This window comes from Rhea pennata, chromosome 1, assembly GCF_028389875.1.
Source record: "Rhea pennata isolate bPtePen1 chromosome 1, bPtePen1.pri, whole genome shotgun sequence".
Lineage (NCBI taxonomy): Eukaryota > Metazoa > Chordata > Aves > Rheiformes > Rheidae > Rhea > Rhea pennata.
In genome coordinates, this window is record NC_084663.1 from 130,891,450 (window position 1) to 130,918,045 (window position 26,596).

Genomic DNA, 26,596 nt, shown 5'->3' on the forward strand with positions numbered 1-26,596 from the left:
TGTTTTTTTATTTTTTTTTAGTTTAAATACATAAGAGGGGAAAAATAACACCATAAAGAAGTAAACAAGCCTTTGTTAGGACTACTTCGGTCATTTTTCATTTTCCTCTAGGAGGCAAGTAGGTGCCACACACAGAACATGCAGTCTCCAATCAAAGCAAGTTGATACTTTTTATGGCTTCCTCATGATGATTACCATTGCTGTAATATTTCATTCCTTCTTTGCTGATATCAAGTTCCTGACAGCACATTCCTCCTTAAGCCCTGCAATTATCATTTTCAAAAGCCTCTACACTTAGGAGAATACACAAGAAAACAAGAGACAACCATTTACTTCATCTAGGTCACACTACCATTTGATTGGCGATCCCATACTGCAAAGGCGTTCAGAGGACTATTGCAGAGAAAACTCGCTCCATTAATAATATGCAAAGCAATACTAAGGAAATAATCTTAGCTATTGCTTAGCCATCTAACAAAAAGCCAGGATTCCACAATGCAGTGAATGATCTATTGAAGATTAAAAGCCTGTACAGACCATGCTATTTGTCAAAGCACAACAGAGTTGACAGCTACAAATTTTCGATTTTTAAAACACTGTTTTTCAGAGCCATAGCTCCAAACAAGTCAAAAGCTTCATACCTTTTCCAATCCTCTCTTGTGAGAAAAAGTTATCACACACACAAAAAAACAAGTTCCTCTCATTGCAGTAACCAAGACATTCATCTACAAATCTTCTCTTTCAGACAGCTGGATACATGCTGAGAATCACAGTGTTTTATTATCCATTTGAATCTCCCTGAACTATTCAGGTTTGTCCAGAGCAATAACAGAGGATTTCCAAAAATACAAGCATTTTAAAGTAAGGGTACACAGGGCAAGGCAGTAATAAAACTCTTCCATAAGGACACATTACAGAAAGAATTAGGCACTTAAAACTTTCAGAAAACCAATAAACTCATTCCAATATAATATTTCTATAAAAAAACCCCTGAAAGATATTGGGAGGGGTAAGGGTTCAGATAGAGTAAATGATTTTACTGGATGCTATACAACGCTTGGCTTGCAGCAAGAATCATGTGCTGAATCTTAAAAGCCAAACCTCATAACAATTTATAAAATAAGAGAACTAAGAATAAGGATGTGTGAGCATTACACACAGTTAGTAAGTGGTGTCACTTCATAAGAAATCAATCTATCTGAAATTCCTTGGAGGGAGAAGGGGATATTAAAGAACTTTGTACTAGAGTATCCATTACAAATTCTGTCACCTACAATCCGCACAGTATCTTTTGTCCTCCTTCCTTGTTTTAGTGCTCAGACTGGCTGGAGTTGCTCACACTGATGACTGTTAATGGTTCATTGGAGGAAAAGGAGAAACAGAAATGGCAAGCACAACTGGAAACTGTTTGCCTCCTTCTACTCACACTGCTTGTTATAGTTATTAGTGTCCCTTCCCATAGTTAAAACAGATATTTAGATGAACTCTTGCAAAAAATAGTATGCTTCAAAAACTTAATTCTCAAAGATGCCCATTATAGATATATGCATCACTTCCACACATCTCATTTTAAGACAAGTATCTCTTTGTGAATCTCTAAAAAGGGGAAGTTATCTGATTACCTTCGAAAGAGCTTCTAAAAAAAGTTCCAAAGAGTTACTTGCTGTAAAAAAGTAAATATTTTACTGAAATTAGAAGTACACTAACTGCAAGACCATAAAGGCTGTATCAAACAATCCTGAAAACCAATTACCTTTTCCTCTCCCCAGAATTATACTTCCTTAATATCTACATCCAGCTTCCGCTTGCTTCCTCCTCCTATCCTCCCTCCAGGAGAATCTTTTTACCAACCATACTGGCCCATGTAATTATTTTCTCCTTCCTCTTCCAACATATCTTATCAATTCCTTCTCTATATTGTCTTCAGAGTATTTTCCCAAATAGTTAATTAATAAGAAATGAGAAGACTAGATCTCAGATATGAGTACTCAAGTACTTTGTTACGGCAAGATCTGTATTTTACAAAATACAAGAAAATTAACACAAATTGATTATAACATAGGTCCTTGTTTGATCTAGAGTATATAGAAGATAGTCAATGAGTACACAACTGCCTTGAGAAAGCTTTTTAGTGCCAATTTCTCATTTAATATTACAGTATGTATTATACAAATTGGAAATTATTAAATTTGTTTGTTACCGGTGTCTACAGGTCTAATTAAACCTTATTTAAGCAACACATCTCCCACTATAAACAGATGTTTCCAACACAGACAGAATTGTTGAACACCCCCCCCCCCCCACAAATCCAATTATCATTAAGCTTCTAATGTGCTTCTAATGATTCCACTACGCATGTAATACTACAGAGGAACCCAAGACCTGCTAGAATCAGAATGCTGCCATGGTAACAAGGCTTCTCCAGTGATTAAAAAAAAAAAAAAAAAAAAAAAAAAAATATTTGCAGTAATACTGAAAAATAATTTTCAAATACCATATATCCCCCTATTCCTTGCCTCTAAGTCAATGAATGTTTCATAAACTAGACAGGAGATGCTATAATAATGTGTGTATGGCAGAGGTATCAGAACAGAAAAATAAGTCTTTTTACACTACACTACAGTTTAATAAACAAATATATCTTAGTCAAGGCACCTAGCTATCTTCTGGAGGACTGTAATTCTTAAGTGTTTTGGGTTTTGGTACTAAGCAATTAAGAAGCCTTCCTTCTGTATGGACTTCTACGATGATTCATTTACATGAAACTCTCCGGAAGGATTTTTGTTTCCAGACTAACATATTAAAAATAGCATAATTGTCTTTATAACTGAATCTGGATCATAATACAATGTGTGTCACGTCTCACTGTCAAAGTCCTTTTTGCTCTTAGTGGAAAGATATGCCATAAACTCCCAGTTCTTGTTTTTTTTTTTTTTTTTTCCTGCTTCTGAACACACATGTGCAAGGACAGAGCTTAACAACTCTTCTCAGCATTCGGTCATGTACAGGCAGCAGAAAGACTTAAAAGGCAGAAGTCTTTTATGTCACTTTAGTGACATATGGACTGAAGAGGAAAATGAAGCCTGAAGATGGCCTAGGTTAGAAGAAAACTAAGTATAAATGCCACAGAATCAAAGTAAGAAGTCTTAAAGATTAGAAAAACAGAGGAATACATTGCTAAAGACACAAGCAAAACAAAACAAAACAAAAGCAAAAAAAAAAAAAAAAAAAAAAACAGACATGACAATCCTAATCCTAAACTGACTATATTTTACAGTCAGAGAGCCACAAAAGCAGAGACATGCTAATAGTGAAGTTAACTGACAATTAAGATGCAAGGGTTTTTCCCCCATTAAGAAAGAATAACTTTCAGGAAACCTTTGTAGGCCAATATAGAAAAGTGCTGGTTGAAAGCAAGGCAGAATAAAGACAGATTATGAATCAAGAAAAATTCTACTATTTCTGACCTGAAAAATAAACTTCATATTTGAATTAAGGACTGTTTTGTATCACTTATCCCACTGAAGAAGAATTTCTATGAAAAAGGCACAGCATCATTTGAACTATTTGTTACTAATGGGCTGTGGAATTAGGGAACCAGAAGGATTAATGTCAGGTCAATGTAGATGCAGAACCGGGTTTCACACCTACTGCAGTGGCAAAAAAACACCAGTGAAAACAATGCAATACACTTACATGCCACGCTGCTAAGAACTGTGAACTAAAATAGTACTGTAAAGGCTCTCTGCTAAAAGTGTAAAAGGAAATTGTTATTACTCTGTACCACTTTGAGAAGGTTTCACCTCTAAACTCACTTTCAGATATTTTATATCAGAAATAGCTATATAATCTGCACCTCATTTTATTAGCTGCCTGAAAGCTCTTCAACCACACAACTACCAGAAAAAAAGACCACATAACGCATTTAAACAGGGAAAGGAAATTGCTCAAAGAATCGACTTTTTCTTGGCATGCTTGAAGATAACAGATTGCATCAGAAGCAATACAGAGCAACAATGAGAAGAAAAGCAAGAATACAGTATCACTACTGATCCACTTACTGAATGACAGTCAAATGGAACAGTTGTTACATCACTGTTATTACAATAATCCCAGAGATAGAACTTAGTTACAAACAATCCCAACAAAACAACCAAAAAACCCATACTTCCTAAAAGAATCAAAGCATTTAATGCTGAAGCAATTCTCCATTTAGAAGCAGCTATGGGAAGAGGTTTTGTTTTGTTTCCTAAATCTGACTCTGATGCATCTCAAAAGGAAGTATCATATGAAATATCCCCAACTGAAAAAGAAATGCATCAAATGTGATTCTATCACACATTATGCATTTGAGGATTTTTTTCTATATGTGTTTTCACAATCTGTAAATTATATAAAACCATTTTCAAAGTTTAGGATAAATGCATGTATTATCAGGAAGTAATTCTTAACTGTTGTAATATTAACAGCATGTTTCACCTCTTCAATACAAATATTTAACCTAGTAAACTTAGATAAAATTCTTCTTCTTCAACAGTAATCTGCACACCAAGTAGCAGCTCATTAGGTTATCCACCTTTTCAGTAGCAAAGCACTTAGAAGTTCTGTCCATTAATCTGTGAAAATGTTGAGCTTAAAAAGACAAGTTTCTTTCCAAGAATATAATGTTCAAAATAAAGAAAAAAATTGTCTACTTCAAAGACTAAGCTGTGATTGCAGAATGTATTTTCCCTTGATATGTTCTACCTGCACAAAATTACTATTGATAGCCAAATTCTTCAATTGAAAAAACTGATCCAGTCAGCTGCAGTGAAAGGAAAGGCGTGACTAGAGTAGTGTCAAGGCACATTTAAATATGTAGTGCAATTGCTTACCAAAGGCACAGCTCTTGTTGGCTCCAAACTAGGCCTGGGTGCTGTTGAGTACATGTAGTTAAACAATCTGTCTATTTTTCTTAAAGGTACACCTCCACCTTGATCACTTATCTAGGGAATGAAAAGTTAAAATTTTAAACATCATGTTCTGAAAAAAGCAAAGTGTAAAACACAAGAAGCATGATCTAAATGACTTGAGAAACATTCATCAGTATGAAATAAATGCTGAAAATCATACAGTACTTAATGCCTTTTCAAATTACAAGTCATGCTGTTTTAAACTTAACAGGGTCATAAGTTGTACAAGAACTTATTTTTAGGCATTTACCTTAATAGATAGATCTTCCTTCCCCAAAGTGACTAAGGTTTTGATTGATGGATAGCCTTCTCTCTTGCCTTCATGCAATTCTACTGTAGCTCTCATTGAGTTCTGAAGTTAAGAAGAAAACAGTGTCTTAGACTCTGGCAAACGTTACCATACATGCTTTTGTGACAACTTACAACTATTTTGTTGAATCTAGATGCCTTGTCCTAGATTTGTATGCAGGACAGGAAAGGCTGTATTTAAAACAAATTCAAAGAGTGCTTTCAGGTAAATCAGTTGCCTAATTAGACTTTTATATCAGAACTCTATCGTATATACTTTCCCCTACTTGACAGAAAACCAGAGAACATAAAGCAGGAAAAAATTTTCTCCCTGTGAAATCCAGCAATTATAAAATGAGATAATGTCCTTGCCCTACACCTGCCAGAACACCAATACTGATGCTCACCACAGAGAAACAGCTTTTGTTTTATTGATCTAGATCACAAAATTTTTATGTTACGGTCCATTATTCTATATCATTTTTTTTAATTAATAGTTTCCCCTGCCAGTCCATCACAGACATAACATCACTTACAGCTACAACTTCTTTGATTTCATTCAGTTTCATGACTTATACTAAAGCACACCTACAATCAATCTGCAAACTCACATCTTCTCTGGCCTAGAGCTAACTTTACAAATAACAAGAGAGGGGATGATTAAAATGAATGCCCTCGATGGATGTCAGAAATCAAAACCAAAATACATTATTTAAGAGAAGATTCTCTTTGACTGAATATATTGTTTTTTCTTGAATTGCTAGTATGTTCAATTGCACCACCTAGGGACCATCTACCTTACTCTAAATACATGCCATTCCTGCAACAGCTCTCCTATGTTCCATTTTTACTGTTGCTCAAACAATTCAGAAAGTAAATAGAACAAAATATACCATTTACGCTGTTCAGGAGACACAGACTGCTTTCACAACAAACAGAAGACACTGATCTTACCCAGTACTCAAATCCATAATAAAGAAGCAAGAGTTGAAAACTGTAAGGCCTTATAATGTGTCATTGTTACAAAACTAGATTGTTTATACTTGCTTTAAATTAATCAGTTGCAAAAGTGCTAAAAGGAGAAGTGGGAAAAACAGAAAAATTCCTTAAGTATACAGGGGCATCATAGAGGGTTGTGTGCCTAGCTTTCATCACAATTTCAAACAATCTTCACCAGGTTAAGACTGAGTTGAGAAAGGGAAACTGAAAGAACACTTAAGAGTAACTGAAAAGAATAATTACAATTGTAATGTAAGTTCACCAACTCTTTGCAAATATTAAAAAGCACTACCTACCTTGAATAATTCAAAAAGCATATGAAACAGATGAGATGGTACATAAACTACTTGAATAGGCTTGTTTGGAGCTTTAGCTATATTAAAAAAAATAAAAAGACAGACACCAATCTCTTGCAGCATTTCTATTTACAGTAACAATACAAAAATATAGACAGAAACAATTATGTCTAATTTTCCAAGTGCAAATCATGCTGCATGAAAACAGGAATTTTAGTTTCAGGCATCACCTGAAATGACACATTTTAATGACGATTTTTAGTCATCCATGCCAGCAAACTTTGTTTAGATATGAAACTTCACTAAGCAGTGGTTAGTACTGATAATAATGTAATTATTAATTAATGTAAAACACTTTACCTTTTTTTAATAAACATATGCAATGTTTAAGCATAGCAGATTGGACAAAAAGGACTCTTAAAAACTGTTTAAATATTCTAAAAGCAAATGTACACATTATTTTCCTTAATGAAAGTATGCAAAATGTAATTTTTATGAATCTTCAAAATATATTTCAAAAAGTATCATAATTCTTTCTCCATATCATAACTGAATTCTTCTGTCCACTGCTGTCCTTGCTGCCAACATTTCAGTAGAGGTGTGTGGCACAACTCTGCATAATAGAGCGTTAATTCATTTAGCAGAAATACAGTTGCATTTAATACAATCAGTTACAGTTTTGGAGCTGAAGACACTGTCATCCCTGAACATTTAAATTTTCCCAGGCACTAAGTTATACAGTCACAGCAGTTATACACTCAGCAGCAGTTCACACTAAAGAAACTAGTCTCTAAATTCCTGCTTCATAAACTGTGTGAAGGTGTAGCTATGCTTGCAGAAAGGGGCCGGACTATTTCGTCTTTTTTTTGCACCAACGGCAGGTAATCCCAGTTACTACTTTATATACCCTCTGTGTGTCTCAAACTCTTGTAATTTCTCTAAGAACTGGTGAAAACTCCCAGGAAAAGATGACCAAAACAACATTCTGCAAAATTAGTTGCAAGGCAATCTACTGTTTTAGTGACCTTGTCTAAGTCCATATTCCAATTCTTATGCACCAGCAAGTCCACAGCAGCATACAAAATACATGCCACTTCTGTAATTACAAGGATTTATTAGTACTCATTTGAGGAGCACAGTTATGCAGAAAACATTTTTTTTTTCCACTCTTGTGAGATAATCTGGAAAGTTCCTTTCGTCGTGTTGTTATTTAGTGAGTTTGAAGGCAACACGTTATCCTTCCCCTCTCTCCCTGCTTTTTTGATGAGAACACGATCTTTCATCATCTTGCGACAATGAAATTTGCCCCACTATTGGATCTTCAAACTTCGTCTTCAAATGAATTTTATATTGAACGTTCTGCTGCATCACTCAGCACTTGTGATGATCTAGCTCTAAAATCAAACACTTGGTTTGCGGTGGAGGGGAAGGTTGGATTCTTTGTTTTTGGGAGAGGAAGGTGATACTAATGCCAACAATTGTTGCTGTGCTGCCAACAGCATTAGCATAGAAAAGTATTCCTACAATGCAGAGTTCTGCTTTGAGCAAAATATGTTCCCACATATAATTTCCTCTATTTTCTATTTATTTTCCATTTCTGAGACTTTTGCAATTCTTTTTTTTCTTCTGAAATTTGGAAACACTTTTAGTTCTGTGTTTTGACAGTTGTCTAAAGTTTGTGAAAGGATTACTCAAGACAATTTATTTTGTAACAAAAAAATCTGCTTTTTCCATCAATACAAATGAGGAACAAAATGATCAGTCAACAGACTGGCAAGGATTATCTCATCAGTTTTGTAGCACTCAATCTTCTTCTTAGCAATTGACTAGAAAAATATTTTCATGCGAAAAAGATTTATGTATAAGATTTCATGCATAGGGTAGGTAGGAAAAAAAAAATCAAGTTTCAAATTTTGCCACCTTGCACACAAGAGCTAACCACCCCGGTACACGGACTGAGATTGGGATTTACAAGCATACTTGAAAACGAAACATAGTTCAGTTCTGTTAAAAGATTAGTAGAAGGCAGGTCTGTTTGTTTCTTAGTAAGGAGAATTCTCAACAACCATAAAATGATAATCAATTCAGCAGGTGGCACTCTGTATGCAGCACCAGGAATTAAGTAAGCATGCCATTGTGATAAACTAAAATTCAGGTGTCCATGTAGATACATTATGAGAGAAAGAGAATGAACTCCATATATAGGACTGCAAGGTTTCAATTATAACTTAAAATTAATTAAACAAAGCTGGAAATCACAGATTTTAGAGATGTTCTTTCTGAAATATATCACTTCGGAATTAAATGAATTTCACAATTACCATTGAATTCTTCAACTTCCAAATCTGGTGCAACCAGATAGTACTGCTCACACAACATCTTAGCTGTTTCATAAGCATCTAAAAAAATAAGAGAATAGAACACTTATTTATGAAAATCAGCTAAGCGAGACTAGCAACATTCATCCTGCATCTGAAAGACTACAAGCAGAACACTCACAAATGTGAAGCTGTATTAATGTTAATCCCTTTTTGTCTATATGCTCACAGCCATTTGTAAAAGAACAGATATATTCTATCAGAGGTTTTATAAACAAAAGCAGATTACTGGAGACAAGCTATATATTTTTTTCTTTACTCAGGGCCTGAAAACCAGCCAAAGGGTCTATATAATAGTTTGACTGTAATTACTGCCTATTTTTTATGTCCCAGTCACAATTTAATACCTGTTCCTCTCATCTCAAACATAACAGGATGAGAAATGATTATATGGACAACCACAAATTCAAATTTTCCAAATATCAAGTTTATAATACTTGATTTTGAAGCTTTTCTTGGAAAAAAAGCTGAAGTTTTTTAGATTCTTCATTCTTTCCCATCGAACCAAAAAAAACACCATAATCCAAATCAGGCATTACCTATTGCCAAAGTACAGCAAGAAAATTAAGCTGTGCTCTTGTCTGAATGAGTTCTGAATGACTCTTAATATTCACTCTCTCTCCTTTGCAAAAACATGTCAGAAAAAAGCAGCAATTTTTAGCTCAATGAGGAAAAGCTATAGATTCAAACCTGTTCCAGCTGTACTGCTTAAGTTACCTTAATGAAAGTGGTTTAAGGAAATGAAAGTTTCCTCATAATTATTATGGGCAAAGAGCAGGCACATGAACAGATGTGGCAGTTCTGCAGACTGGCAGTAATTTGCTAAGATATTGTTAACAATTTCATTTGACCAAGTCCAACATGTATCTTCCTCCTCCTGTCCAAAGTGAGGCTAAAAAACAAAATAGCAGTGACTCTTGATAGTGACAGGTAGAAGGACAACAAAATCACTGGCCTCAGAAAGGACTGGGTATTTGCCTATAATTGTTTTCCTTCAAGACGTGCTTTTTACAGACATATTTATGTATGTGATTTGTTATATGGAAAACTTCGTATCAGTTGTTCTGACATCTGCAAAGCTGTACATATTACACAAGACTAACATGGATGCTGCCTGAGCTCTAGTAAAATGGAACTAATCAACATAACGTTCTCAACCAACTCTCTATAAAGTCTCATAAAATGAGCTATCCAGGAGGAATCCCTTGTGTCAAGATGGCCAACTCCAAAAAAATCTCCTAAAATGGTCATGTCAGTAGCACTAAAAAAACCATGTCCTAGTAAAAATCTCATCTAACATCAAAGCTATGCAGAGACCCTCAACCTGCAGTAAACACAACTGGGCAGGACGACAAGATACTGGAACATCTACACTTATTCTCAGATCACCTCAGAACATCTAATGGCCTCAGGAGTGAATGATCATGTGTTTTAGAAAAAAGGGGCATAAGGAACACAGCCACAAGCTTGACTGAGTCATCAGAAGCTGAGGATAGCAATTACTACCACAAGGCCCTCTACATGGAGAAAGGACTATGTTAGCATATTTCAAAGAGTTTCCACATCACAGAAATAAGAATAACGTGTGGATCCATCCAGAAGACAGAAGCTGGATTCCTATGGCAGAAGCCTCATGGCTATCAAGAAAAGTCTATTGATAACAGGCTAGGAATAAACCAAAAGCCCTCAGTATATGGATGTAGAGCAAACATAGCCACTACATGAAGCCTGAGAGAACAAAGGCACTCTGAACAAACACATTCAGACTCCCCAAGTTCAATACACACCTTTTTCAAGAAGTAGCCATCCTGAAACCTTCCCCCTTGAGATGAACAGGAAAGCCTTTCACAATCCACCTCCAGGTAAAAATGGTTTTGACCAGAGGCAAAAAAAAAAAAAAAAAAAAAAAAGCAAAGTCTTATGGTCTACCCTCCTCTAACACCCAACTTTGTCTTTGGCAAAGGCCTAAGACTGTAAAAGAGACATAGTGTAATAAGGTTCAAAGCCTTCTTCATGTTGTGGCAGGAGGTAAACAGCAACAGAGTGTAAAACCTGCCAGTACCTCTAAAATCTAGTTCCAGGAACAAGCCTGGAGCTGCTCTCAGGACAAAAATAAGCTTACTGAAGCACAGTCAATGAGAGATCTACAGACCCACCTCAGGCAGTTAGAGAGAACTCTTGGCAGAGTTCCCTTGAAATGAAGCTCTTTAAACCATTTCTTTCACCTCTGAAGGGCATCCAGAGCTTGCTGCTACTACATACAGTGCCAAAGTTGACATCTAAACTCTAACAAATTGCCTCGAATGACACTTGTGCACTAGAACATTTTGGAATGCAAATTAACCCTTCCAACAACTCTAAGAGGAAACGACCCTAATTGCCTTGACTATATAAGCTCTGCCTTTAAGGTCATTTCATTTCTTTGAAAGACAACACTGGACACACTGTTCATGGTGCCGTCATTTGTTGACAGATATTTCTTCAGATGCAGGTCGCTTTCAGCTTTTGGCTTAAGAACTGGACTGGGCACCTTCTGCCACTATGCACTCCTCTGTCCAAGGTAGACAGCAACTAGGAATTTGATGATGAAAATAGATTCAAACATTGCTATTAGAAGGAATATTAAAATAAACAACAAATCTGCAACATATGCTATGCTGAGGTTATAGCAGAGTAAGATCAAAGAAAAGAAGAGTTTTAGGGAAAAAAAGACTGCTTTAAAGCCAAAGGGCTGGAAACCAAGAAGCCTTGATAATGGCAAGAAGTGTCCACACTACAAAATAAGCCATCGTGCAGGTCAAATTCTGCTGTAAAACAGTTTGCTTTCCCAAAAGCTGAGAGAAAGCAAAGGGGAGCAGTTGAGGTTAGAAAGAAGGATTCACACCTACAGCAAAAGCTATTTGTTAACAGATATATCCAGAGCACGAATCTTCAAACAAGTTCTTGAAGGGGGCAACATTGCTTCATGCATATGTACTAATACATAGGTATTCTGTAGACATATGAACATTCATAACATTAAGTAGATTTCAAATGAGAAGGTGCCAAATTATTCAGATACAGTCATGACATACATGTCTTCTGTATCGAGGACAGACTGATATATTCAGATGCACATAGCAAGGCTATATGATGGAATGTGGAGTTCCATTAAAATATCTGTACATCTGAGGACACTAATATATCAGCCTTTAAGGAAAATTATAAAATTTTATTTATTCTTAATTTTCTTTAGTACCAGTATTAAATAAAAAAGCAGTACCTGAGAACCTACCCCTAAGTATCTGGGGTAAGAAAACATTTAAGATTTAACAAAACATTAAGATACTTAATCTGATGCTTAAGAAGAACAGATGATAGTTATAAAAAATACATTTGTCTTCCTAGTTCTGTTAATATACTGTAAGTTTCAACTTACTGAATGATGAAGACATTAGAAATTCTTAATAAGCTCATGAACTTATTTGTAGGTGACTGAAGATGTTTCATTTATTCTTTTTTTTGTTTGTTAAATAGACATAGATTTTCAGTCTTTCATATCTGAATAATAAATGAATGAATATTCTAGAGTTTTGGGGGGAATGGTTGATCAATAAAAATACTAGCTTGATCTCCTTACCTTTAACCACCTCAGCCACATTACAATTAGGATCAATACTTCCAATATGTTTGGGATGAGCAGGATTAATATCGCCTCCAAAAAGAAGTGCTAAAAGGAAAAGGAAATAGCAGTAAATTGTCTGTTACACATGAAACAGCACAGAAAACTTAATAAATCAGATGACAACTGAAACTTACTGCATAACACATCATTTTGTAAAAAGATAATCTTCCCAATTGCCAAAATCCTTGTTTAGAAAGACAAGTTACTAGTTTCTCTTCCCACCTCCTCTCATATCACTAAAACTAGTTAATACAGAAATAAAGGTGGGTGGGGTGGGAGGGTTAAGGTGAAAACCTCCATTTCAGACTGGACTACCAAATGAGACACAACTAAACTGTAAAATGCTTCATTCATATCATTATGTCAGTACAACAGCAGTCATAATAATGGAAATGTCAATAAAAAGGACTGAGGAACTGTAAGACAGTGTTAAAAGCCTTTTACACTCACCTAAGCTGTAATTTCACAGTCGGCAGAGAGGTCTCTCCCTCAGCTTCCTCCCTGACTTTCAGCAGTATATGCCCCACTCCCTCCTTTGCACAAAGTCTGGCTCTCACCACACCCTTCACTGACCCAGTTTAACTCTTAAAAAAGCAGAAATATTTAATACTGTTTTGCAGGGGCAATTTTCTCCTGTTAAACAACTTAGTCAACTCCGATAAAGAAACAGAGGCAGTAGCAGGAAAGCAAAAGATAAGATTGAAGATTTTCCTATTCCAGTGATGGCAAGCCAACACACTGGCTTACTGCACCTTGTAGAACTGCACCATAAGAAACAGTTTGTCCATAACGAATCAAACAGAACTGGAAAGTACATAAAAACCTGCTTCCAAATTCTGCTTTCCAGTTTCTTTTTTTCTTTTCAATGTTTCAAGATTGGTATTTGCCATCATGGATAGGTCACTATAGCTTGTTAGCACAGAAACCTACTACTAGTTTAACTGAACTTCAAGCACCTGTAAGCTGGTGCAAGTTTCAAACAGTTAAGAGAATGTCCACAGAGAAAGCAATTTCAGTTTAGTGAAGTGAATTTAATATGTTAGAACTAATGCAAGTTATGCTCATACTTGGTCTAGAATTTCCATTAGGATGAAGCTTTGACTCATTGTTAGCTCTCTTCTAAGAGGGCCTTTTGACTTGCTTTGCTTCTGTCATTTGTTTGCCCGAATATAAGTAAAGAAAGTTGCATATATATCTTAAATCATATGCCTTGCCACGTGGAAGTTATTTGTAGTCGCAGAACATGGCATTTGCAGATCACATAAAAGGCTATTAGAAAAGCATATAATTTACAGGAAAATACTTTACACTACTCAAGTTTTGTTCCCTGTTATCTGTCATGTACCCGTATTTCCAAGGGCTCATGAAAGCAGAATATTGGGCCATGAATGAAGCTCTAGAGCTAAGGTAAAAGATATAGTATAAGAGATCACAATATTGACCTTAACTTGGTGCAGATCGCTTTCTACACAGTAACACATACTAGTTATTAGGAGCTGTGCAAGTAACTCCTTTTACTCTGTAATATGAATATATAAAAAAGTATCAGTATTATTAAACAACAAAATAGACCCTAGTAACAAAGAATAAATAATTTTAGTATTTATTCATAAATGAGGAGTGGGAAGTACAGCCAGACAAAGGTGATAATTTAAAACTTAAGTTAGAGATACTCAGCTCTCTCAGTTCCTTTAGAAGTCAAGAAAAAGTCCGGGCAAGTTGCTGAAAAATTAACAATGAAAATACATATAGCATACAACCTCTTCAAAAATCTTTGGCAACTTTGGGTTTGATGATGAAATAAATGTCAACTTGACAAACTATGCTGACAGATTTGTGAGTAGAAAGATACAGCTGCTCTACCACTACCTAAAAATAGCTCATGTGTTACTAAGCAAAGTGTCTCTGCCAAAGAGATTAGAAAGTGACAGCCACACTGACAAAGCCAGACAAAGAGTCTGGGAGAAAGAGTTCTAGTGTTTTGGATACATTTTTGGTAACTGAAAAAAGTACAAAAATAACTAGTTGCCACTATACCATTTACCATAATTAGTATAGAATAGTAAGAGTTAGTCATGAGTACGAAAAACACTGAAACAAAGCTATGTCACAGGTTTACAGGCAATAACTAATGAGATCTCAAAGATGAAAAAAGCAATTACTTACTGTGTTGGTTAATAAGCATACGGAAAGAGATGCGGTTGGTGTAGAATCTATCTAGAAAATACTGGATGTTACTGCTAACAAATGGATCAAAGCCATATTTTTCCTTGTATTCAATCACCCCTTGCGCCATGGTTGGAACCACATCATTGTGTCTGTTCCTGACTTTAATTAAAACATCTAAAAAGCTAAAGGAAACAAAATTAGAAACAAAATGTTAAGAGCATAATTAATCTCAACTTCTGTTTTCAACTCCTCACAGTACAATCATCTCTTATTTTCTATCCCTCATAGTCAGTGTAAAATTATCAAAAGGAAGAAGTCAAAATAAAGCAGCATCTAAAAAAGCCTATTTAAAGAGAAATATTACATCAACCTCTCATGAGAGTGATGCATTCAAATTTAATTCTTCCTCCTCCAAATACTCATTTAAATTAAGTCTCTTCTCATTGTTAACTTGGAACAAGATTTTTTATCCAAAATTATCTATCTTGTTTAACTTTGGAACAAGATTTTTTTTAAAGTATGTACCCTAGTAACTCTCATATTCCCTGCATCCAACAGTGGCTGGGAGACCAGAGACTCAATCTGGGAGAAAATAACCTGACTACCTTTCACAGTTTCCTGAAAGGTTTTACACTTCATACTTCCTTCCAAGTCCCTCCCCATCCAGAGTTTAATTTTAGAATGTATTTCCTTTACCTGGCATCTACTCTGGTAAGTCTAAACACCAGAACAGGTAATTATCTGTGTGACTTGTGTTCAGTTTCCTTTTACACCACTGGATGGCAGAATGCATACAATGGCGCGTTTTTTGCTTTAGGATTTTTTTTTTTTTTCCTTCTAAGGAACCTTCCCTGCAGTAGGTCCAGAAGTTTTATGATACATAGTGCATGGCTTTTAACAGTACCTATTTTGAAACAGCTTGCAGGATTCTTGTTTTTCCTGACAAGGCAGCTCAACACCTTTGATCTTCAAAGTGTTCAGCCTTTCTTTTCACATGCAAACTCATGCATACTTTAAATAGAATATTAATAACAGAATAAAATGTAGACTTCAAAAGAAAGCAAAATTTGTTGTGTTACGCCTAGATCTGCAAATCTACAGATCTTTTTTTTAAAAAGAACCACCTGCAAAACATTCTCAGTAGATATATAATGAACACAGAAAATGTGATAATGCATTAATTATTTTATTAGAAGTACAATATACACTAATTAAGGACAGACAGTAAAATCATCAAAAGTAAAAAAGGCTACCAATCTGTCACTAGATTTAAAGCAGATGCTTCTTCCTTTTTCATAACCAGTTGTCCAAGAGGACTGAAAGTAAAATATATCATTCTTAACAAGTGATACGATTTTAAAATGGTTTCTCCCACTTCACACTGCCAGCTTCAAAGGAATGTAGGATTCATTTTTTACAGCTTTTTTTACCATCCTCTATCTAATCACTTGTTTTTGCAAGTGTATTAACAAAATATTCATTGGTCTTTCAAAACCACTGCATACATAGTTCACTGCATACAAAAGAAACCTTAACTGCCTAATTCCCCAGTCTGAAGACTTGCAGAGTACAGAAAGACTGTTTTTTGTCTCCTTATCAGTCTTGCTGACAGAACATCATAAACCATTTTAATGCTTAAAAAGGTTTGTAGACTCTTTGTATGTTTATTAAGTCTTGATTCTGTGTGATCTGTAGCCACTCAGACCCAAGAGTTAAATGATAAGGACACAGGTTTCAACAGTTTTCATACCTCTCTTTCACAACTGAGAACAACAAAATAGTTTTGGTTGCAGAGGAGCAACCAAAACTATTTTCTCCGCTATCAATGTTTTTTTAATGTTTCATATCAATGACCATACTCCGCTTAAAAATAAATTCTTCAAAACAAACCTTTTATTCAATAGTACAGAGGTCAAGATACACTACGGTATGTTCAACCCAGGGAGACTTCCATCTGCCCCTGAGCCCAGTTGGGGCATTCAGCCACTTCTCTCAACTGGAAGGTTTGCAGACTCACCAGTGGCAGTAATGTTAGCTTTCTAGACAAAAAGCTGTACTCGAGCTTTTTCTCTGTTTCAGAGAATCTCAGCTCTGTTTAAGCTAAAATAGCTTAAATAGAGCTGAGAAGCAATACTGCCAATCATAACATCTAAAACCCAGTAACTAATAGCACTGCCTACTGACTTACTTGCTGTCACCTTTGCTTTTTGTTTTTAAATAGCTCCACTACCTACAGCATACACATTACTGTGCTTACACGTTCCAAGAGGGCAAGCTCTTCTCTGACATCCTGCCACCAAAGTGCTTCAAGGCCCAGAGCATGCCAGACAGGCAAGCAAAGGCCTAGGATGCGTACCTGCCACAGAGCAGCAAGTTATAGCTCAAGTTCAAACAAGCGAAAATCCCCCCAGTAAAGGAATTCCTCAGTATTCCAGGGATAGGATAGCCTCCTGTTCTGTTCCAAAGATGACTGACTTCACTCAAACGTTTCTATGAACTAGATGCTTTCAAAGGACCAAACGCATGAAAGTATACATGCACATTATGCAGTGGTGAGGCAGAAGTCAGAACTAAATATGTTCCCTTAATCTCGCCCTTCTTTTCCCCCTCTTCCCCACCCCCATGCACACCCAAAAAGGCATCTGAAGCTTTTAGTTGTACCCATATTGTGGAAGAACGCATCAAGGAATCTTCAAAATATTCTCACGGGACTGGCTGAGAAAAATCAGCTCTGGGAGAGTTGTGAAAATTTTATCTAACTTAACTTTGACTTTTCAAAATTCTGTGTTGTATTTACAAAACCACAATGAATAAATAATGCAGTTTGACAGATGAGAAATTATTAATATGAAGCTATTTTAGTTGAATGAGCTTCAGTGTGTTCTGTATTAACAAAAGAACATTTGAGACATCAGCATAGCTATTAAATAAATTAAGCCCATAGATTTCTGTAAAGACAATTGATGAATGTCACAACACAGGTTACTATTTAACTTCCTAATGACTGTATGTATTATTCTGTTTTGATCTATCACAGTACAAGAAAAGGAGACAAAAACATTTTTTCAATATAAAGGCAAATGAAATTTTTCTAGGTCCATTTTATGGAAAATATTATCTGAAGAAATAGAAAAAGATGACAGACAATCAAAAATCTCATTTTAAATGCAATATCTCTGCAATGTGGTTTTTTGTTTGTTTTGGGGTTGTGTACATGAGGTTCGTTTTGATTCTTGTTTTGTTTTTAAGAAGTGAGAAACACCAGGCAGACAGACACAAGTTCACACTCTGAAAGACTGCTCTACTAGAAAGTATAGTTACTTTAAAAGTAATATTAAAAAGCATTATAAAAGTTCTAAAATGTAATATTTCACACACATACCCTGATCTGTCACACACACCAGGAAAGAAGATAGTAGGAGAAAGACAAAAATCAGCAAAGAAACTCACAGGTACAGGAGGTGAGGTAAGCTAGGTTTGAATGTACTCATGAACAACACATTTTACAAAACCTTCAGTTTTTGAAAAACAATTTCTTCCTCTTTATCAGCACCTGTATTGACACCACAGGAAAATTCCACCACCTCCCTCCCGCCAGGTAACACGCATTACCGAATGTCAGCACCCTACCTTAACACTCCTGTCATCACCCCGCCTGACAGAAGCGTGAAAAGCTTCCTACCAGGCTACTCTACAGCTCAAAGAAAGATACTCATGCTATCAAAAACACAGAGGCTTTTGAGCTGTTGCCATATGCCCATATGACTGACAGGAACACTGACCTGACAACGGAACAGCACGTCAGCAGCGTACAGTTCACTAAGCAGCAGAACAACCATAATAAAGAAACTGAAGTACCTCTAAACCTTTGCATCACAAAAATACTGTGACAGGAAGTCCCTTTTAAGGATTTTGCCCAACGTACATGAAAAGGCAGCATATTTTGGAATGAACAGATGTCCTCGAATTCATGCACTCAGAGCAGACATCAATTGGGCTAGCAATTTTTTGGCATCAGCATTCGTTCACCCTCAGCTGATACCCCTCCAGTGTGCTGGCACTGCTGCTTTTTTGTAAGCCATGTGGTGCAATAAATCAGGGACTAATACAGCTGTTTTTCAGCCAAATCAATTTCCAATCCACTTTACTGCATGGTTTCACAGACAGCTATGCCAGTACATGGACAACATCCATAATCCCAGAACACTGATATGGAAAATGTTCTCCTCAGGAAGACCACTCTGAATTCTTACAATATCTGAATGGGCTCCCAGGACAAGCAGACACGTGGCACAAATAGTCAGAGGACATTTTTATATACACCCACAAGGATGGCATAAAGAAACAAGCAGTGGGAGCAGAGGAGGACAGAGGAACAAAATGTTCCAACTACTGGGAAGTCATGCCTGAGCCCCAAGCATCCACCCTGGCCTTGTTCCTGGCTGAGCAGTCAGCCACAGAGACAACACACAGGCCCTGTTTTAAAGGGCAACTGGAAAACCTTCAGAACTCTTTAGGAAATGTTAGGGTTTACCAAGGAATTAAAAATCCTTCAAACTGGCACTAAAAAAACTTCAAAACAATTCTACTTTGAAAAAATGAGTTTTCCTAGCTGTTGGCAGGTACTTGAAGCAGCTAAGTATCTGCATTGTAAAGATTCATACCAACAACAATACTCAAGTCATCATGTGACTGACACTGAAAAACTGGAACGCAACAGGACTACTGGACATGTGTCTCTGAATACAATGATACTGGTGACACCAGACTATTCTTGTTTCCTAGTAGACAACAGCAATGATAGAACTGAGGCACAGTGCATCGGTGGATATCAAGTCTCTTTACAAAATGGTTTTGGTTTCTTTTCGTGCTTGAAATATTGCCAATTTGACTGTCAGTAAAAGAAGCTGAGGTCCATCTCAGCTGACCAGAAGACCAACAGGGTGCTCACTGCATTATGAAAGACAGACAGATGGAAAAATCTACTCTAGAGGTCTTCACGATTTTGAGAGCCTGAAGTGGACACCACATTCACCAACCAAAAGCTCTTCGAGCAGAAGAACCTTTTATCCAGGGCAGTCTCAGGTTTTCCAATACTAATTAAGTGAAAGGAACTAGAGATGAGAATACCATGAAATGCACAAGTCACCTGATACCACACAAGGCACTAACAAGGATGGGCAATGTGATGTCTAGAGCCCCAAGGAGGCAGGTCTGGGTCTAGCAGCTTTTCTGTAATCTGAACCTAGAAGCTACATTTCAGCACAGGAAGAAGACTCCTGCTGAGAAGAATCAAGAAATGGAGCAGGCTCCAATCCCTCTTTATACATCACGATATACCTGGTACACTAAGAGATACGTACTACAGATACCGTCAGGATAAGTAAGGCTCTGGTTCAAAGGAGTGGGCACACTTCACAGTGTGAACTTCCACAAGTCCTTCTCTAAACAAACTGATCTGGTGAAGAAAAATGCTATTGCTATTTGTACATCACTAAAAACACTACACATGAAGTTGCAGATAATGGGTCAAATTCTGAAATCAATGATGCATGGAATTACAAAAGAACAGAAAAATATTATGTAAACATAACTGAACTTTCTGAACTTTTCTTTTCCCCCCATTGGTAAGTAGTTCATTAACTAGTAGAGTTAACAGTATTTCTCTGATCACAAAGATATAAAAGTAGAATAGGGCTAGATACCTGCAATATGAAATGCTGGTACAGCCGTTGAGTAATTTTTTTAAGCTTTATTCTGTTGGCTTATTACAACTGAAATAGGGACACAGTTAAGAGCAATTTTAAAAAACTCAGTTTGCCGAGAATATTGAAATAATTGCTAATTAAAGCTCAAGATTTAATTAAAGTGGCATAGCCTTCAGAATGTTAGGAAAAGTTGACATGCAAGAGCAGAAAAATTAATCTGTCTTTCTAATCTTAGGTAGCCTAGCCTATATTGTTAGTAAGGATAAATTTGATCTTTAATCAGATAATTTGGGTTTTGTCTCTTTTCACTGTCAGAGTCCCTAGCTGGAATTTATCTTAGCAGGTAGCAAGAAAATCCTAACATCTTTAATTATAAAGCTATATAATACTACAATTGCAAGATTTCAAAGATTTTGACAATTTTTCTGAACGAATAAATATTTCGTACATTATACTAATTCAGAGCATCTCAAACAAAATTTTACATTACAGTAAAACAGTATCAAGAATGCCCCTTGTCCATATGACAAAACCAAATAACATATCTGGCAGCCATGAACAAACTCCAAAAACAGGTCCCCATGGAAACTTGGTAAAATATCAAGCATTTTTAAAACATTTTGATTTACCCTAAGTATCTGAAGCCTACAAAAAGTTGAAATTTAGTTACCTAAATACGGAACACAAATCGTAGTAGAAGCTTCATAACACCTTGCCTCAAGTTGCCCATTCAGAATATTATAGGTTTCGTAAGACTTGTGTGACATTTGCTAGGCTCCCTTAGATATCTAAGGCAGCATACATCATCTCAAAGGGCAATTAACATTTAAGTTTTGGTAACTTAATCACATTCAAAATGTTATTTTAAGTTAAATAGTAAGAAATCTTATTGCTAACCTAGTCACAAACAAAAAATCCCATCAGCAAACACGCTGTGAATACAAAGTCACAGAAAGTAACAGCTAGAAATGGTGAAAGAGATCATCTAATTCATCCATTACAGAATAAGCATGTCCATTAACATCACAAAAAGATGTCTAATCTATTCTTGAATGCTTTTAATACAGGATGCTCTACAGCCTCTGACAATCTGTTTCAATTTGTTCTCACTAATCTTAGATTTACTCAATTTCAACTTTAATAAAAAACATCAACTATTTTATAATTCTTTTTTCCTTCATGCAGAGCAACTGATCATGCTTTATTACAGTGTATTTTCTATAAAACCTGATTTCCAGAGTCCCTTCAATCTCCTCTTTGCTAGTCCAAACAAATCCCTTCAACTTTTCTCAGGAGTGGAATTCTTCACACCCTTAACTCTTGATCCTTTTCCCCTGGTACCATGCATTTGCATTTTAGCTCTTTAATAGGTAGCACTCAGAACTGCATACCAGCTTAGGACTCTCACTGAGAAAATAGTTACTTTCCCAACTACAGCTGACTCACTCGGCCTAAATCCTTGTGTCTCCTCCTGCAATCCTGTCACTTCGGTAACCTGGATTTTCTGCACTTGATTTTCTCCTGCATGTACATTGCACTTAAAAAAAAATAAAGTGAAAATAACTCTGAGAATATTCCCACATCCAAGAGTATATAGTCTCAAACACACTACCTAACAAAACTCATACCAAAGCTAACATAACATGCTAGTTAATGAATCTGAAGCTGACACTGATTTTCAGTTACACTAAGCTAACAGGATGAAGACAAAGTATCATCTTTGCACAACACAGGTCACATCTTGCACAGAGCATTTATTGGACTGCAAAACATTTTATTAACATTATCGTCAAGCACTGCCTGTTCTGTCAGACAGTTTCCAGAGCCTACAAGAGAATTCAAGTCTAAAAGACAAATTGCCCTAGGAAAACTAAGCAACAAAACAAAAAATCTGCAAAAACTAATCACCTGAAACAGTTGACTGTTGTATGGTAGAAGGCAAGAATAGATTGTATACTTTTATTTTGCTGTTACTCTGATACATGCACATAGATAGATAGATAGATACACACATACGCACAGTGATGCACCTGTTTTCACTTAAACATTCTTCTGAGTTTGTTTTGTCTGTAAAAATTTCAAAGAAATATTCTGATGGCAATTTTATAAGAAGTTATTGCTGACGATTTGTTCAGATTTCCTTTCATCTCAAAGCATAAGCAATCATATTTAATGAGGTAGCTGAATGCCAGTAAATGAAATCCATGAAAAAAGCTTTTAGATAAAGAATTATTGATACATTCCGTACTTTCAATTTAAAATTTCATAATATTAATATGCTAATACACATTACATAAAACAGGCTACTGAGCTCAATAAATACTAAAATGACATCTTAGTCTTAATATTTGCTATATGAGTTTATTCTTGCATGCACATAGTCTTTTTAATATAGCCTCAGAGAAAATATTTCGTGTTATTTCTTCATTTACTAGACTCTATATGTGCAACATATATTGTGTAAATACATTTTGATTTCCCATACTCAGCTCTAGTTCACAATTTTGGTCTTTGCATGAATTTTATCTTGCAAGTAAGATCACTGCTATGCTATGGTACCAAAAAAACCCCTCAAAACAAAAACCCCCAAAAGAAAAAAAAAATGATTTTGAAATAGATTATTATTTGAAAATAAACTGTCATAGGAAAACCAAATACTCACTCATCCAAAACATGAGGATCCTCAGGACTTTTATTTTCATATTCTAAAAGCTCAAGGAAGCTCTGCATGTACCTGAAATAAGCAAAGATGATACAGAAAGGGTTGAAATTAGAATACTTACATCTAAATTACTTCTGAAACTTTTAAACATGAAGACTACAACTTTGTCTGAAATAAGGAAAGCACAGTAGAGTTCTCTGCAAAGGCTAAAATGAAATGGGGCACTACAAAGGGAAGGAAAGCAACTACGATATATTATACAGAGCTAAAACGCAGTATGTGTGACTATGGTCCACACTTCACAAAAATTGCCATTCAAATTAATCTACAGTTAATAGGAGCATTCCTCCTCTTCAGCTAGGTCTGTAATTTCAGGTAACTTAGTTCATCCCCAGATCTTGATTTCCTAGTCATCCACTTTTTACAAAACGTTAGTTTGATCCTACATTCTTCATGCAGTTATCTAGCTTTCCTTCCAAAATCCTCAGATAGAGCTCTGAAGCAAGCGAACTCCAAGGAACGTCCCCAAGAAGTAGTGTGAACAAGGCTGTATGTATCAAGCAGGTCCTACAACAGTATCCCATGAAACTACGCACCTTCGAAGACTCCTGTAACTCCTCACACTATATGTCACTCAGGACATATTGTACTACCCTCAGTTTCACAAAAACAATGCTCTAAGGTAACACAGTTCTCCTTAGTTCACATATTCAGCACATGTAAAATAATAACTGAGGCTCAGAGCTACAGAGGTATCAAGCAGGACCCAAAGGAGACCTAGGACAAAGCATCCCTTCACATATACATGGCCAGCCTGCTCTGGAGAAAACTGGCCCAACACCACTATAAATGCCACCACTGCACACCACTTGGCCCATAGTCCACTATCACACCCTGAAGCAGGCACATTTAGCAGTACTGATGTAGCCTTAAAGATTACAGAATTTGGCCCCATTTCTTGAAGTAACTCACACAAATTATCAACCACAAGCATAAAACAAGAGGTAAAGTTTCAACACTGTGAGAAGGAGGAAATGTCATTCTTCTCCCTTTTGCCCCTCCTTTGCTCCTGGGTAACCCACACCTACTACCACCTGCTTAAGCTGAATGCCAGAGTTTAGTCACAATTACGATGTATATTACACACGGGGAAAGGAACAGGTTTCCTTTGATGAACAAAACAGTTCTTCCAAAGTAAGGATCATTATACAAGGGGGTTAAAGAGAATCTAGTAGGAACACACCATAACTCTTACCCAACTTCACCAACAACCTTCAGTACTTTGACAGGAGACCCACGTTACAGACTTTCCAAACAAAAAACCCCAACCATCCTTAAACTTTTTAGAGGTTTTAACTACAGCTCTCCGCATCTACATAGGAAACAGCAATTTATGTAAATAAGCAAGAAGCAGAGAATACTCTGGGAGAAGTGCTAACAAATTGTTAAGAAAACTTTTACTAGTGAAGTGCACCAACATTTGAAGTAAGGTATGAAATGGAGCCAGAATTTTTAAGTACTGCCAGGATTATTAATCTGGATCAGCACTGCTGAAGGTAAGGGAAGGAAAGAACACAAAACTGAGATGGTCACAATCATAAGTGATGAAGACTTAAGACAGGAAACACGCAGAACTAAGACCTGTTCTGCAAATGTTGAAAACTTGGAAACTCTCCCAGCAGAGCACAAGTTCACTTTGAAAATAAGTTTATTAGGCAGAAAACTACCAGGAAAAGGAAGTTTCTATAGAAATCGTGAAAAGCATGTGGAATAGTCCAGAATGACTGCAATGGAGATGAGCTTTTCCTAGGCTACAGTATGGCAATATTAGCTTTCCTCCTCCTGTTTTAATCCTACTGCAACTGTTGCAAAGGTCTACTGAAGTGCTTGAAAGGTTATTTGTCAGTTACAAGCTTGGGAAGTAGCTGAGGTCTTTAGTACTGCATATTTTAAAGCTTAGTCTCTTGCAAAGCTAGAAGACTAGCAACAGCTTAGAACCATTGCACCATCCTTCCATGAATTCACAAAATTGTCCAAGGTGGCTTCAGGGAACAAGCAGTGACTACATGGAGCCACAGCCCACCATCCACCACATACCTGTTCCTGAAAAGTGCAATATTTAGCAATTTTAAAGATAATAAAATAGTCTTTCCAAAGAGAACTCTTTAACAGAAAGGAGAAAGCATGCAGAGACTTAAGAAATGCACACAATTCAACTATACAGGGACAATATATGTGACGCGAAAGATGGGAGAGGTAGGGGCAGAATCAGTTGGCAGCTGGCTTTGCAAACGAAGGAATGAAAACGAATCTCCTTTAAAAACGAATCCTTGCATACACCTCCCTTTTAATAATTCTCAAGAGAAAACAGCAGCTTCACTCTCTGAACACCCAGTATAAATCTTCTGGTGTGAGCATTCTCACTCCTTGTTTTGAAGAAGTACCTTTCCTTCAACATCATCATCCTCAAGATGATTCAAGGTCAGTCAAGTCAATCAAGGGTAATGGATGGAAAAAAGGCCTAACATTGACAGTTAGCAAAACACATCATCAAGCAATCGGTAATGGAACTCCAAAATGAAAGATGGAAAAGCGGCTGGATGGAAAGATGGGGGGGGGGGGGTGTTACTGTGGTACTTTAAGGCCTCAATCTGGTGCTGTAAAAGCAAACATTTCAGATAACTTTGATTTCTTGCCAAACTAGGCAATCTAATGCAGAAGGAATGCTGAAGACTCATTGCTGTGCCCAATCTTGCTGCAGCCAGTGAGGGACAAACATTGCTCTTTCACAGTCTCTAGTGAATTTTTGACTCTCAGCAATGAGTTTTCATTACCTCCTTCACTGTTTCTTCCATAAACAACTTCCTTACCTAAAACCCTCTCAATAAAATGAATGTGTGTGTGTGTGGGGGGGGGAGAATCAAGTCATGTAATCCATATTTGTCTCGAGACCAAGCTGACTTTCTGGACTTTTTCTGGATAGCCAGAGAAAAGGGAGTGTCCTCTTCTTGCAAATACAGTTAGGAATAGGGGGGAGGGCAAAAAAAAGCCACATAAACTTGACACAGTCAAGAAATTCACACTGTCAGGTTTGACTAGTTTCCTCAGGCCGTGGGCTGTAATAAACCAAACAAGAAATCTAAAGTCTCCAGGGCTACAACATTCCTTTTCAGTTAAATAAATATTTACCATCTTAAATTTGTTTCTATGTGTTATAAAGGAAAATCGGCAACATACTTATTTGATTCTAAAGAGAAAAACAATTCATCCAGCAAATACCTGATTTCTGTGAAGGAGTCTTATTCTAGTCCTCAAATACAGGTAGATCTCTTGGCACTTAATGACTGTGTCTACACGAGCATTTCAATTTCCAAATCAAAACTAGGAGTATGGTTTTGAAAGGAATCTCCCAAATAATCCTCACTTAGTACATTTTTATTAGATTTGCAGAGTTGTTTCAGCACTACAAACCTGCATCTT

The 26,596-nt window shown here is 36.4% G+C and overlaps 1 protein-coding gene across 1 annotated transcript in view; it reads right to left on the minus strand.

Annotated features, from left to right (window-relative positions):
• Positions 1-26,596, minus strand: part of PDK3 (pyruvate dehydrogenase kinase 3) — a 53,343-nt gene that overhangs the window by 2,895 nt on the left and 23,852 nt on the right. Inside the window, exons 3-9 of the mRNA XM_062600144.1 lie at positions 23,117-23,188; positions 14,744-14,928; positions 12,533-12,622; positions 8,857-8,934; positions 6,536-6,612; positions 5,203-5,304; positions 4,875-4,985 (exon numbers count right to left, since the gene is read on the minus strand). Of these exons, the coding sequence (XP_062456128.1) occupies positions 4,875-4,985; positions 5,203-5,304; positions 6,536-6,612; positions 8,857-8,934; positions 12,533-12,622; positions 14,744-14,928; positions 23,117-23,188 (715 nt within the window). The remainder of the gene's footprint in view (positions 1-4,874; positions 4,986-5,202; positions 5,305-6,535; positions 6,613-8,856; positions 8,935-12,532; positions 12,623-14,743; positions 14,929-23,116; positions 23,189-26,596) is intronic.